This window comes from Cinclus cinclus, chromosome 11, assembly GCF_963662255.1.
Source record: "Cinclus cinclus chromosome 11, bCinCin1.1, whole genome shotgun sequence".
NCBI lineage: Eukaryota > Metazoa > Chordata > Aves > Passeriformes > Cinclidae > Cinclus > Cinclus cinclus.
The window spans coordinates 19,362,456-19,376,946 of NC_085056.1; the positions used below are offsets into that span (position 1 = coordinate 19,362,456).

Below are 14,491 nucleotides of genomic sequence, written 5' to 3' on the forward strand. Positions count from 1 at the left end.
TCCTCCCACAAGCACTCCAGGACTTGTGACAAAGAGAAAATGTTTGACCTGGTTTCCAGGGCATGGATGGAGCTGCTGCAAGTTGCATTCAGTGGTGAGGCTGGTGTGACCGTCCAGCAGCTGATGCCAAGTGCCTTCCTGTCTCTGCAGGACTGACAGCAGGACCTTGGTCCTGAAAAACAACACCCTACTGCCCATGGCCTGGCAGCTCACTGGGCTGGATGACCTTGTTGAGGCCTTCTCCTTGTCACAAGATAACGGCATCATTGATCCCCGCTCAGAGTTTGAAGTGACCCTGAATTTCAAGGCCGAGCAGATTGGCAGCATTAAGAAGACCCTGCGACTAGAGGTGAGAGGGACTGGGCCCTGCCCTGCAGCTGTGTGCTCTTAGGGATGGACTCAGGAAGAGCTGCACCTGACAGATTCAAGGGTGCTGTGACCCCAATCTCTGCCTCTACACAGCGTTTGCCAGGACGTGCAGTGCATCCACATCCCCCCAAATAACCAGACACTGCATCCTGAGCCTGTACCACAACCACTTTGTCCCTGTGAGTGGTTGAAGGCTGTTGTTTGGTTGTACAGACTGCAGTGTTATCTCTACATTCCTCTTGGACTTTGTCTGAACCTCTTGCATAGTGCAACAAACACTCCCGCTGGGATTTTGTTCCCCGTGGTTTAGGGGCTGCGTTTCAGAGAGGGTGCTAGGTGATTGGAGAGGCATGTCAATGCCATCTGCTGTGAGACACCTCACAGTTCTTGTGGTTGTTCTTACATCCCTGTGCCTCTCAAGGATGCTTTGGCAGCAGCATTCCCTGCTGTAGGAGCACAGACTTGGGCTGATAGGGCTTTTTTCTGCAGCAGAATCCCACTGGGGCAGGTGAACAAAGCATGGGAGTCCACCAACATTTGTGAAGCCAAGGAGGCCACAGAGGAAGCCGCCAGCAGAGACAAGGACTTACAGGCTGTCTACTAAAAGAATCATCTGAACAATGTTTGTTTCTTGCTGCTTCAGGTTTCAGATACATCAAACATCCTGGGGATTGTTCAGGCTGAAGACATTGAGATCTCTGCAGAGGTCTGTGATGTTTCTCTGAGTATCGACATGCCTGAAGGTCAGTGGATGCCTCCCAAAGAAAGCAGTCCAGGTGCACTGCACTGCCTTGGGAGGTGGGAGACCAAAGCATTTGGGATGGGATGGGATGGGATGGGATGGGATGGGATGGGATGGGATGGGATGGGATGCAGGGATGGGATAGGATGCAGGAATGGGATGGGATGCAGGGATGGGATGGATACATAAAGCACATACCCTGCAAGCTGTGTGTAATAAAACCTCATCAGGGCACTTACAGCCTTAAGTCTCTCCCCTCTGACCTTTGAAGTATACAGCTTCACGTGCAGATTGGATTTGGGGGCTTTGAAACCACAGAGATGTGAACAGGCAGTTGGCAACTGCCACAGGCTCAGCACAGCATATAAAGTAATTGGATTTGTGCTTGGAAGTGAGGAAATGGAAGCCAAGCTCCTAAGGCTTAGCTACTAAGCTTGCAGATATTTTGAGTAAGAAGAGAACGGGCAGACAAGTAGCTGGAAAACACTTTCAAGAACAGAAACTTGCTGAAAAGGGTTTTGTGCCAAGACCTCCATGTAGCTTGTGACCTGGTGTATTCTGCAGCAGCTCACAAATACCGTGTTTGACCTTGTTCTGCGGGTTTTCTGCAGGTCCAGATGGAAGCTTGGAATTTGGAACCATTCATGTCCTGGAAAATGTGAAGAAAGTCCTGAGTCTAAAGAACAAAGGGATGTACAACATTGAGTACCGGTGAGTCCAGCTACCTGGTAGTGAACATTTCCTGGGGTTGCCAGGCCTGCCTTCTGCCTCTGTCAATGGCTAGAACGTGTTTCAATGCTGGCTACCTCTTGATAAATACAAAACCTGGGCTCTCTAATCTCAACTATTTTACCAGAGAACCCAGCCATAAAACAGCAGTTTTCCACAGCCCAAGAGGAACCCAAAAGAGAGTTCCCGAAATGTCAGCCACTGAAATGCTGAGATTCATTGCCTTTCTTTGATGGTCACCTCCTTTCTCTTTCTGAAACTCTGTAAAGAAGTGAATGAAAAATTTTGGTGTCAAGGGTTCTTGCAGTAACCTCGTGATTGCCTGCACTCTCTGTCAAGATCCAGGATTCCCTGAGCAGAGTTGGACTCTCCCTTTTCTTTTTTTTCCCTAATCCTATACAAAGTCCTGGCTGTGCTGGTGGGATGTATACTTTTAACTGCAGAGATCTCCATTCCTTCCCTTTCTCCCCTTCAGTTTTGTGCTGAAGAATGCAGGTCCCAGGATGCAAGATTTGGCATCCCACTTCACTATTGAGCCTCAGTCGGGCATGCTGATTGCCTCCCAGCCTGGTGTGAATGTTGAGATGCTCTTCCACCCCACAAGGGAAATGGTCGTCAAGAACAAACCCATCCTGTACTGCCAGGTGAGCCCCCTGGGCCAGGCTCTGTTATCACACGGTGTTTTGGGAGCATCAACAGGATAGGTATCTAAAGGAAGGAAGGCTTTAACTGGAGAATCCTCTTTCCTACATACACAAAGTCTTTCAAAACCATTGGGAGGCTTCCTAAGTGGAGGTGAGAATCTGACTCTGGAGGAGGTGCTTAAACAGGGAGGGTAAATTGATGGAGGCCTGGGGTGGAGGCTCGCAACTGGGGTAGAGCAAGCTGGCCTCTTGGCTTTGTTTACCACCCCTTCCTGTGCACACAGGTGACAGATGCCAGCTCAGGGGAAGGAAGCCAGACTGTTGCCACCATCCCAGTGAGGGTGACAGCGAAAGCTGTGTACAGCAAGTACAGTATTGAGCCTGCCTCACCCATCAACTTTGGGGCCATGCTCAAGGGCACCAAGAAGACCCAGACTGTCGTGCTGGAGAACAAAGGCATGCTCAACTTCAAATTCCACATCCTCCAAGCACCCGAGGATGCATCTGCATTGGAAAGCAAAAGGTATGAGAAGCCCTGCACCACCCTTCCTGTCTGAGGAGGCACCACCCCATGGCTGGTATGTGGCAGGCAGCCAGGAGACCTGGGCTATCATCCATCTGCATCCCTAGCTTGGGGAGAGGGAGCAAAACATCACCTTGGTATCCCCATGTGTACTATGAAGCTGGTGGTAGAGCTGCTCTCTGCAGCACTGGGTGCTGCAGGCTGCTCTCTGGGAGCCATCAGCAGCAGGAAGGCTTTCCTCTGTGGGGAGGAAAGCCAGCTTTGACCTCAGAGAAAGGCAGGGGAGCTCAGCATGACAGACACCTCTGCTTTCTCCTTCCTCAGCTCAAAGCAAGAGGAATCCGCTCCACCAGCGACAAAGCTGAAATCAAGCTCCTTGACACAGGTGGGTGACTCCTGCTCCCCAGCAGTGCTGCTGCAGGGGATGTGAGAACATGCTGCTGTGCCCAGGCTGGGGGCTGATCACCACAGGGTGGGATGTAGTCTGCAGGATGGAGTCCAGGATGTGCTCAGTCCCACTGACAGTCCTGTACTCTGGCTCAGACCTGGAGCTGTGGGGTCAACAGAGGGGAGCAGGTCCTGTGTTTGACAGCTGCTAGCCAGCATAGGTGTGTGAACACCACAGAAGCAAAAACATCCCCCACTAAACTCCCAGTCCACAGAGCTCAGAACACATTGCTTTTTCTTCTTCCCAGTCCCTTACCTCTCTCCCATCATTTCTCACAGCCATTTCTACTGTCCTGTGCTACCTCTGGAGGTTGAAGGATCACAGCTACCACCTTCATTCTTTACACACAAACTCCTTTCTCTCTGTCACTTGTGACAGGCTTGCAGCTCCTCTTGGCTGGTTGGTCTCAGCCTGGAGCTGCCTTTGGGCCATGGATTCATCCTTCCCTGCCCTGGGACTGGGTACTTGGCCCCAACTGGAGGCCAAGGCAGGACATACTCTTTGCTGGGGTGCTCAGGGCACAGCTATTAGCCATCAGCCTCTCTTGGAACTTTTTCTGCAGGGTTACCTCAGGCTTGGCATGTTCACGGTGTCCCCCTGCTCCGGCTCTGTCGCTCCATGGGGCCAGCAGAAGATCACAGTGGAATGCCTCGCAGGGCAGGAGGGGACATGTGAGGAGCAGCTCTACATTGACATCATGGGCAGAGACCCCAAGGACAATCCCGTGGGCATTCCCTTTACCCTGATTGCCGAATCCTGCCTCCCAGGTACATCCTGTCCATAGGTTCCCTTGGTCACACCTGCTGCTGATCAGCACCTCAACTTGCTGCTAGGATAGAGAGGCACACTAACCCTGGTGTCCCACCTTAAAATCCTTGAAGAGGTTCCAGCCCTCTTCAAGTCCACCAGTGGACTCATCCCTCCCAGGCTGAGAGGGATGCACGGAAGGATAAAAGGAAAGCAATGCTCTCTAAGACTGAGGATGACTGAGCTCCATCCTCACAGCCAGCTCCCCCACCCAAGCTTGGGTTTAGCAGTCACATCGGCAGAAGGGGCTCATCAAGCCTTCTGAGAGGCCAGCAGGGTGCAGATAAATTCATCAGGGAGGCTTTTCCACGCTCATTCCTTTTGTCTGTCCACAGCACTTGTTGAGGATGTCATGTTAACCTTTGAGGAGTACCCGATCTGCAGCAGCACCAACCTCAGCTGCAAGCTGCGGTCAGTGAAAGGCACGGGTCTGTTTGTCAGAGAAGAGAACAAATTTGTCTTCACCAAGGTTCTGGTTGGGCAAGAGGCTGAAGCTCATTTCAGTGTCTACAATACAAGTGGTCTGCCATGTGACGTGGTCCTCTCCAACAAACCCCTGCCTGGAAAGGTAAGATCAAGAGGCCAAGGTGATGGCTGCCCTCTAAAGGCCTTGTGAGAGTTTGTTTTGTTCTCCAGATGGATTGCTTCCTGTGGCCCAGACTAGTCTAGCTTAGTGCAGGTTAAACTGCAAGGGAGAGCAGCAGAGCCAGGGAACAGCTGTGTTGAATTTTGCATGTCCCAAGCAAGGTTTTGGCTCACACCTCTGGGTCTTCAGTGGGAAGCACACTCAGAGAGGGGCTGTTATGAACTGACATGCCAGGGCTCAAAGCAGAGCATTTCCTCGGGCTCCCTGGCTTTTCCTTCTCTTTGAAGGCCAGTTCTAGGTTATTTGCAGGGTTTTTCCATGCAGCGCCCACCTTCTGTATATGCTGGGGCAGCTGCCAGCACTCAAAACACACAATGCTTTAGCACGAGGTCAGCATTCCCTGGGAGAGAGGGAGCCTGCCTCGGGAAGCAGGAAGGATGACACACTGTCTGGGGCTGTTCTCAGTAATGCATTTATGAATAAAACTGTGTCATGTTGAAAGGTGCTTTCTCCTAACTTTTCTCTCTGGGTTTCCCCAAGGAAAAAAGCCCTATCAATAACATTTTCAAGTTGTATCCTGACATGATGTCCATTCCTGGCTCATCCAATGCCGTTGCTACGGTGACCTTCACCCCACCAGAGAAGCAGAACTACAGCTGTACTTTCAAGGCTTCCCTTGTCATCCCAAAAAGGTAAATTGCCAGTGGAATACTGGGGGAGGCCTCACTGAAAACTGCCTCTCCACTGGGAAGGCACAGATCTCTTGTTAGCTCTAATGCTTTCAGTAGCCTTAGGCAGAGTACTTGGCATGAGTTGATCTGGGAGGCAGTAGCTGTTAGAAAGAGCAGAAAAATGAGGCTGATGGTTTAGCCTGGAGGAGGAACTATGAAGACACAGAAATATTAGGTAGCCAACTGGAAGTTACTGAGATGTGCTGCAGCTGAGCTGCGGGTTTCCAAGGACAAAGGCTGAGATGAACAGTTTGGTGCCAGCAAGTCAGCAGTCAAAATTTCCTCTTAGATTCTGTAAAATTAAGTGATCCTCTGTGGTTCCCTGGCATTCATTAAGCGGTTTTATGTGAGTGATTGGAGCTGGTTTGAAAGAGGAGCCCAGTTCCTCTGCCCTGGGACCTCTCTAGTGGGGCTTTGACCTGTTCTTCCTCAACCCTTTAGTGGCTGAATTGGAACAAGAGAAGTCTCATTCCTAATACAAAATTGCTATTTTACTGTTCTTGGAAATTATCTTTATTGATGGTGATGATTTACTTTTGCCTCCTTGCTTTTGTACTGCTTTCCTGCTGTGCTTTTGCTTGTTGCAGATGTCTCATCTCCCTGCAGCCAGGGGATTTGCCATATCTCATCTAGTGCCTCATTATTTACCTGCTGTACTGCATGATTCAATTAAGTGAAATTATTAACTGTTATTGTGGAAGGCTCTGGTTCTTTGGAGCAGATTCCTCTTGTGAATGGCCCTGCGTGGATTGGGAAGAGGCTGGTGGGGGGCTGTGTTGTGGGGTACAGGGGCACCAGGCAGGGAAAACATTGTGGGTGGCGCTTGCTGCTTCACTTGCCCAGAGAGAAATGGGTTAGTGCCAGCTGAAATTGTTTCTGTGCCTCTCCTGCAGCTCTGTGCAAATTAAGCCCCAAACCCTGACCTTCACCATCAGTGGGAAGGGGCATGAGCCACAGGTGACAGTCGTGTGCCCAAGTGCTCGCAGCAAGAGGGGAAATGCTGTGCTGCGCTTCAAGAGACTCCGGGTGGGGGATTCAGAGATGCTCCCCCTGGTCATCCGTAACAATGGCATCGTACCTGTCAAGGTGAGAACCTGCTCAAGGAATGGTCTGATTTGGGAACAAATGCCTGTGGCACAGGGGAAGGGTCCCAGAAAACATGGCACACCTAAGAAGAGGTGTGAGAAATTAATTTTAAGCAAGTGACTGACATCCAAGAAGGGAGTTCTTGGGAATTTTCCATCCAGTCTTTCTTCTTTAAGTTAAACACAGGTGGAGTGGTGATGGAGTATTTTCCCCCCTGTCTCTCGTCACCTTTGTTCTCACGGTGATGTGTGATTTCCCAGTTCCATTAGATTGCATTTGATTCTAGTTTACTACATTTCAAGCAAACTTAGTTGTGGTTTAAATACAATCTGCTCATTACTTTCTGTCCCGTTTGGTTCTGTGTTAGTGGTATCCAGATGTCTCTGAAGACCCTTTTTTTCCTGGCTGGTTTGACTTAACCTATTGTGCTAAGGGCTGTTTGTAGTGGGAGAGGTGCTGGGTTCCCCTGCGGGACCAGCAGCACTGCGGTGTCAGTCCCTGTGCCATCCTGTACTCACACCAGTATCACTGTGCTCTCTGTTCCCTTTTCTCAGTTTATGTTACACCTGGAGGATGAGCACGGAGCGTTCTTCTTGAAAGGCAGGGGCTCCACACTCGAGAGATTCTACACTGAAGATGTGGAAGAGGACTGCGTTGGAAATGGTAAATTTATTAGCCATGAAGCGTGATCATGCACAGAGGGAAAACATGTGCCCTGCTCTTGGCTTCTCTGAGCAGCAGCCAGATGTTAGACACAGTTTCTTTCCTTGGGCTCTCTGTCCCCCCAGCTTTTCTTGGGGACCTTTTGCAGGGTTTCCTCCTAGAAAGTTGTGAGAAGTTGTTCAGTTCTTCTAGACACGGTGGGTTGAGCTGTGGGGGACTGTCACTACCTCAGTGGACCCTCTGAGGTATTTGCTGCATTGGGAAGGTACCAGCTGGAACAGATGCAGCCCCTGAGCACACAAACAGCCAGCAGAAGCCAAAAGCACTCTCTGGCTCAGCTTTCCATATGGCTGGAACTGGCTGGAAGCAGATGGAATGACAGCTGGGCATCAACGTGAGGTTCAGCTGCTCTAAGTGCTGATGTGTCTGGAGGTGGCAGTCTCGTGAACATAGGAAGAGGGTTTGGAACCACTGGGGTAGAAGCTATGCTTAGAGGGCAGCTGGTTTCAACCTCTTCTTCCTCATATATCCTATGGAAGTATTTCCTCTGTAGAGCTGTATCACTTAACTCTGATTTCCATTGCTGTGCAGAGAGCAAGCCCCCAGAGAAGCCTTTCTTCTTTCTGCATCATGGGCAATCGACAAATATTGACGTCATTTTCAAACCCACCCTGACTCAACATCTGGAAGGGAAGATTTGTGTGTTACTGGAAGACATCTACTCTAAGAAGACCCTAATAGAGCTGGTGGGTGAAGGCCACAAGGATGAATTCACCCTTGATGGACTAGAGGAAGACACAGATGAGAGGAGAGCTAAGCGCAGTCTGAAGAAAGACATTATTGATGGTAAGAGAGGAGAGGCTGCCAAGGTGGAGCAAGGAAGAAGAAAATATCTGATCAAGTGTGTCCTTTCTCTAGCCAGGCCTGGGCTGTCAGCCACAGGACTTGGTGGCCCGTGGCTGTGGTAGCCATGCATGCAGAGCAGCGTGTGCCATGCTGCATGTCGCTGGCTTAGGGATGTGTCAGAGTCTTTCTCTGAAAGTGGTGGGACGGGGAGAGGCCTGGGGAACTCCCTCCCACGGGGAGGAAGGCTTGGAGCAAGGAAGCATTGAACATACAGCTGTCTGTGCACGTGAAAGGGGCGGGTGGAGCTCCCTGCATACTGAGATCTCTTGCTCTCCTCCTTAACAGCTGTCAGATTGAATCACATCCAGTTTGGGGACTGTCCTGTCGGGAGGCCCTACCGCAGGACCTTCACCATCACCAACCATACCAGTATGAAGGTCATGCGCTTTGAGTGGGAGGCAGACGCCGCATTCCAGTTCTCCCCCAAGGTGAGCGTGGACTGCTCTCCCTTTCCCCATTGCTCAAGCCCTGCCCTGCTGTTCCTGGGCGCTGGCAGGGAGTCCTGACATAGCAGTGATAGCCACTTCCAGTGCCATCCATGTAGGAGATGCAGTCCCTGGCTTGGCTGGGCCAAGGCTGCCAGCCTTGCAGAAAAGGCTTCACGTTATGGGAGGTGGCACCTTCTGTTCACACTTTTGTCTATCAGAGTTCACATAAATCCACACCGAGGTGCAGATTCCTGGCACAGCACCTCACCACATCAGTCCCTTTTGCTGTCAGTCCTGCCCTTGGCAGTGCTTCCTTCCAGTTTGGTCTTGACTGCCTGATTCTCCCTAGATGGGACACCTCCATCCTGGCTATGCCAAGGACATCACAGTCACCTTGAAATCAGATGTCCCAGCCACCTTCAGGAGGCACCCTGTGAAATGTAAGGTGATCAAGACCAACTCTGAGCTACCACAAAGGATGGTTCAGGATTGGGAGGACCGAATGTCCATTGTCACAATGGAGGATGCCACCAGGAAGGACATGTCAGCCAGCTGGCCTGAGAAAGAGAAGGTAAGGAGCAAAACAGCAAAAAGCCAACCTAGCTTTTACAAAAAGACCACCATAACACTATCACTGCTGGCTGAGCAGCTCCTGCTTCCTCTGGACATTGGGCAGCCGTGGGGTTCAGCAGCAGTGCATTCTAGGGGAGATGCACAGTGACCACATACAATCACACAAGAGCCTTTTGACAAGAGACCTTTAGCCACACACAAACTATCAGTCTGTGCCACAAGCACAAGTGTTGCAGCCCATGTTGAATGGGAGACAACGTTATATGATTTTATCCCATTTTATGGTGTTAGAAATCTCTTCATCTCATTAGGTGCCTTTTCACCAACGAGCAGTTAAGTCTCTTGCACCATGTCTCTTCTTTTGAAGTGGAGAGAAATACACTTCTGCTGCACATACTGGTGAACTCCGAGTTTTGTCTGCATGGATACCAGAGTATGGTTGTGGTCTCTGTATTGTGTGGGATATCTCATCATGGAGTAGCCCAGGCACTGTATGACAGAATGGAGGAGTCTGGAGAAGGATCATCTCCAGAGACTCCTGCTTTTATTGTCATTATTACCAAACATACTCATCTTGGGTGAAAGTCCTGTCTGAGTTTCTGGACCATTTTAAGGTCTCTAAACCATCCTCTTTTCTATCAGAACATCTGCAGTTGGAGACTTTGCTACTGAGATCTTTCACTTCCCAAAGTGCCCACTCCCAGCTCCCAGCAGTGTGGCTGTTGCTCCACACATGACATCTGGAGAGCACTTGCTCTTAAGACAAGAAGAAAAAGGTGCTTTCTAGAGGTCTTCAGTCCTGGGGTTCTCCATCCACAGAGCTCCAGCAGGCAAACTTAATCCTAATTGTGAGACCTGCTGGATTTGTAGGGGACCAGGAAAAAAGCCAGTCCCTCTTACAAGGTTGAAGTACAGGGACTGGAATGCAGCTATAGTCTCCATGGATATATTAACAGCTGTGGTAGTGACTGCTTTGATCAACAGGTAGGAACAACTACTGTAGCGGATCAGTTCCAGTTTTATCATCTTTCCAGGAAAGTAGAAGTGAATGGTCCTTCCTAGTCCCTCTGTGAGGCTGATCTTGGGGGCCAAGAGATTCCCTTGTCAGCCTGACTTTGTGGGCTCTGCTCAGTGATTCTTCCCTCCTCTGTTTGCAGATGGTCCAGACAGCCCCAGAACCAGAACCGGCACCGGCTTACACTGTGGATGAGAGCATCCAGGAGGCCAAGGTGTACCTCAGTGCTGTTGTTGGCTACACCGAGTTCAAACGGAACCTGATAGTGGTTCAGCTCAAGGATACCTTGCCCAACCAGACAAGGAAAGACATGTGAGTGCTGGAGGCCAGCAGGGCCCTGTGAGCGGGAGCTGCCTTTGCCAGGGCTGAGCCAGTGCCCGCTTCCCAGAACTCTACCCCAGCCAAAACCAGCACAGGCCCATTTATGTGCATACAAAGCCAAGCAGGAGACGGTGGTCAGCAGAGGTTCAGTGCTGCCATATCTTTCTGCTGAGACCAGCCATGGGTTTGTTTTTACTGCATGTCACTTGTCCTCATCTGCTCAAGAATAAGTTTGCAGTCAAGCCAAGACCTAAAGTGCAGAGTAAGCCTCTTAGCTTCAATGTCCTGGGCACCGCGTTGGCCCTTTCCTCTTAAACTTCCAGACTTGGAAATACTTTTTGGGCCACCCAGGACAGCAGTCTGAGCACAGTAGAGTTGCCTGGAGAAGAAGATGGTCCTCAGCAGAAAGTGGTACCAGGAGTCCATCAGACAATGTTATTGCACTATTTGCTTTATATTTATTGGACTTGGTTTTTTTATTCCTCCTTCTTGCTTTTCAGTTTCAGGATACACAACACAGGAAATATAGCCCTGGAATACAGCTGGATGGAAGCTGCGGATAGTAAAGCAGTGAAGAAACCATACTCAACCACTCTGATGCGTAAGGGCATTTCACTTGGTGGCTGAGGGCCTGGGGAGCAGACCCTGCCACTTGACCCTGAATTGCTTTTGCATCCTTGTCCACACATTCACTTTCATCAGCATCTTCCCAAGTGCAGCTGGAGATTTTTCTCCTTGTCCCCCTCTGCCTTTCAGCCCCTTCTGTTCTTGCTCTGCCCCTTCTGCTCTGCAAAGGAGCTGAGCCAGGCTCTGGGAAGAGCCACACGCTGGGTCAGGACTGGGAAAGGGGACATCAGGTCATCTCTTTGAGAAGTCTGAGACTGGGAAAAACAATGGTGTAATGAGTGAGCTCCCTGCAGCCACTGTCTGTGTGCAGTTCCCCACTCCAGGGCAAATGTAAAGTCACTGTCTAAAACCAACTCTTCTCATTTGGCACAGGAATGTGTGCTGCAGGCAGAGACCTTGCTCCCAGATGCTCTATTTCCTGCTGAAAGTACTCCGCTAGAGATGTTCCAAGTGCATTCCAGATCTCTTCCACTTACCTGCAGCAGAAGGCAGATTTGCTGGGAACATAGGATTGGTCTTTGAAAGGTGTTCTCTTCTTCTCTGCAGGTCAGTTCCTCTCCTCCAATCCTCTGAGCCATCACAGAAAGCTGCTGCATCCTTTCTGGTGGCAGCAGGACCATCCTTTTGAGATGCATCCTTCTGGACTGCGGCAGCTTGCCAAGCAACAGCAGGATTCTGAGCAGCAGCAGCATCAGCAGCAGCAGGATTCTGAGCAGCAGCAGCAGCAGCAGCATTATTCTCAGCAGCAGCCCAAGCAGAAGGACCACTCCAAGAAGCTACAGCGCTTCAAACAAAAACACCTCTATTTGCAGTGTGTTAGTTCCTCCCTGGAAATCTGCCCAGATGACATCAAAGACCTGCCACTGTTCTACATCAACCCCTGCCACGGCATCATCCCTCCTGGCCAAAAGCAGATCTTTCACATGCTGTTCTCCCCAAAGCACGCGGGGAAGTTTAGGACCACCATACTCTTCAGGTGGGCAACGTCTACACACTTGCCCAGAACTCCCGCTTCGGATGGGTATCACTGAGTCACAGGGTGGCATGGGATGGAAAGGACCACAGTAGGTCATCTGGTCCCACTTCCCTGCTCAAGCAGGGCCATCCCAGAGCACATGACACAGGGTTGGGTCCAGAGGGCTCTGGAATAATTCCAGTGAGGGACACTCCCTCACTGTTGCCTCTCTGGGCAACCTGTCACCTGCACAGGAGAGGAGTTCTTCCTCAGGTTCAAGTGGAATTTCCTGTTCAGATTCTGCCCATTGCCTCCTGTCCTATTGCTGGCCATCACCAAGCACAGCCTGGTTCATCCCTTAAGACCCTCCCTTCAGTCCCTCTGACTGGGATGGGGAGGTGGGCTTGGAGACAGGCAGCCCCAGAGAGGCAGCAAAACACCCAGAGGAGCACAGAAAGATCATCATCTGGCCTTGCTAGGGAGACACTGCAAAAAGACACTCTATGAAACATTAAGCTCCTGGAGGGTTGCAAAATCTGTAACGAGAGATACGGGGACCAGCCAGTCCCTAGCTCTGCTTCCTTTTGGAACAAGCAAGGCCTGCTTCTCCACATGGAACCCCATGTGCTGTGGCTGGTCCCCAGGCACTTAGCTGGTCATGTTGCTGCCCTTGCACCTCTGCAGCCTCCCTGCAGCGAGTGCAGTTGTTTAATTTGCTGCTCACTGCTTGCACAGACAGAGGATGCAACACTGTGTGCAGTGCAAGGAGACAGAAAAGTGGCTGGCTGGAAATGTTCATCTGACTAATACCAGTCCCTTTCTTCCTAGGACTCATAAGCTGAAGCCGGCTCTGAAGAAGGTAGAGGTGATTGTGAAAGGCAGAGCCCAGGAGCAGGAGAGTCTTGATAAACCAAAACGCTCTGCGTTACGGCAGACAGACAAAGGCCAAGGACCCAAGAAGCAGGTGCACTGGAAACTAACACCTGAGTGACAGCGTTTGTGTTAGCTGCAGCATCCAGCAGGAGCCAGCAACATCGTGTCTTCTGCTGGCTTCTTCCACCCTTCACCAGAGACCTCTGCAGCTACCCTTGCAAGCTCCAGTGAACACCTTTATCCTATCTTTAATTACCTAAGTTAATTAACTAATTTTTAATTAAACAATTGGCAATAAATTGTTAATTGTCAGCTTGTCTTGCTTGGAAAGACAGGTTTCTGCGGGACCTCTCTGGAATGGAGAATGTGACCCCCTTCCCTCCACATTATTCTAACTTTGAAATTAAAAGGCTTTCCAGCAAAGATACGGGAAAAGGAGTAACAATTCTTTTCTAGGATGTCTAACCAGACAAACAAGCAGCAGCACTGGCAGCAACAACAAACAGAACCAGATACCCACCCACAGCCTTCGCTTGGCTGCAGGCACTTTCCCTGTGGTGTAGTTCCAGTCCCAGCCGGGCAGGGAAGGGAGGCAAATAATGAATAAAGCAATTTCTAGAGAAGTTTTAATTAAGCTACACCAAGGAATACGCTGAAGAAGTCGAGCGCTGTGTCATCAATTCTTAAACACTTACTGCTGTGAGGGAGTCTATAGAGTAGCTAAATAGTGACTGAACAGTGCTTGATTTGTTCAAAGAGAAAGAAGAAAGTGATGAGAATACACCCTAGTGAGGGAAGAGCCCTTAGACCCTTTCAAAATAGGCAAATAGATTACACTGAGTTTCCCAAACTCCAGAGATGGAAGTATCTTCTTGTAATAGCTGATCACCTCACCTACTGGGTAGAAGGGTTTCCTACTTCAGCTGCAACTACCTCCAAAGTGGCTAAGATGCTATTAGAAGAAATAATTCCCAGACATGGGATCATTGAAAGAATGGACTAAGATAAGGGAACACATTTTACTTGTGCTGCATTAGATGTAAATTGGAAATTTCATACCCCATGGCACCCTCAATGCTCTGGATGTGTGGAGAGAATGAATGCTCTCCTTAAGAACCATATTATCAAATTAATGACTGAAACCAGATTAGCATTATTACAGCTCAGAACTGCTCCAAGAAAGGACAAAGGAGATTCTCCCTAAGAAATGTTACTTGGGTTACCTTATCTGGGAAGGGAGGAGGGGCTGAAACTAATGACTTGTATCTCAGAAATTATTTGCAGGCAATCACACTTTCTCTCACGGACTTCAAAAGAAAAGGGTTGTTACCCCAGGCATCACCTCCAGACTTTCACGTACACCAGGTAGAACCTGGAGATTTGGTTCTAATAAAATCTTGGAAAGATGATACCTCAACACCTGCATGGGAAGATCCTTTTAAGGCACTTTTAACAACTCAAAGCA

At 49.9% G+C, this 14,491-nt stretch overlaps 1 protein-coding gene across 1 annotated transcript in view; it reads left to right on the forward strand.

Annotated features, from left to right (window-relative positions):
- The window catches only part of LOC134048146 (hydrocephalus-inducing protein homolog), a 75,009-nt gene extending 61,865 nt beyond the window's left edge, over nucleotides 1-13,144 (forward strand). The window contains exons 52-69 of the mRNA XM_062499745.1: nucleotides 151-349; nucleotides 1,013-1,112; nucleotides 1,723-1,822; nucleotides 2,316-2,484; nucleotides 2,769-3,007; nucleotides 3,332-3,392; nucleotides 4,018-4,222; nucleotides 4,598-4,830; nucleotides 5,389-5,540; nucleotides 6,473-6,665; nucleotides 7,220-7,328; nucleotides 7,920-8,174; nucleotides 8,520-8,662; nucleotides 9,012-9,233; nucleotides 10,393-10,562; nucleotides 11,072-11,172; nucleotides 12,042-12,174; nucleotides 12,982-13,144. Of these exons, the coding sequence (XP_062355729.1) occupies nucleotides 151-349; nucleotides 1,013-1,112; nucleotides 1,723-1,822; nucleotides 2,316-2,484; nucleotides 2,769-3,007; nucleotides 3,332-3,392; nucleotides 4,018-4,222; nucleotides 4,598-4,830; nucleotides 5,389-5,540; nucleotides 6,473-6,665; nucleotides 7,220-7,328; nucleotides 7,920-8,174; nucleotides 8,520-8,662; nucleotides 9,012-9,233; nucleotides 10,393-10,562; nucleotides 11,072-11,172; nucleotides 12,042-12,174; nucleotides 12,982-13,144 (2,947 nt within the window). The remainder of the gene's footprint in view (nucleotides 1-150; nucleotides 350-1,012; nucleotides 1,113-1,722; nucleotides 1,823-2,315; nucleotides 2,485-2,768; nucleotides 3,008-3,331; nucleotides 3,393-4,017; nucleotides 4,223-4,597; nucleotides 4,831-5,388; nucleotides 5,541-6,472; nucleotides 6,666-7,219; nucleotides 7,329-7,919; nucleotides 8,175-8,519; nucleotides 8,663-9,011; nucleotides 9,234-10,392; nucleotides 10,563-11,071; nucleotides 11,173-12,041; nucleotides 12,175-12,981) is intronic.
- The last annotated feature ends 1,347 nt before the right edge of the window (nucleotides 13,145-14,491 follow it).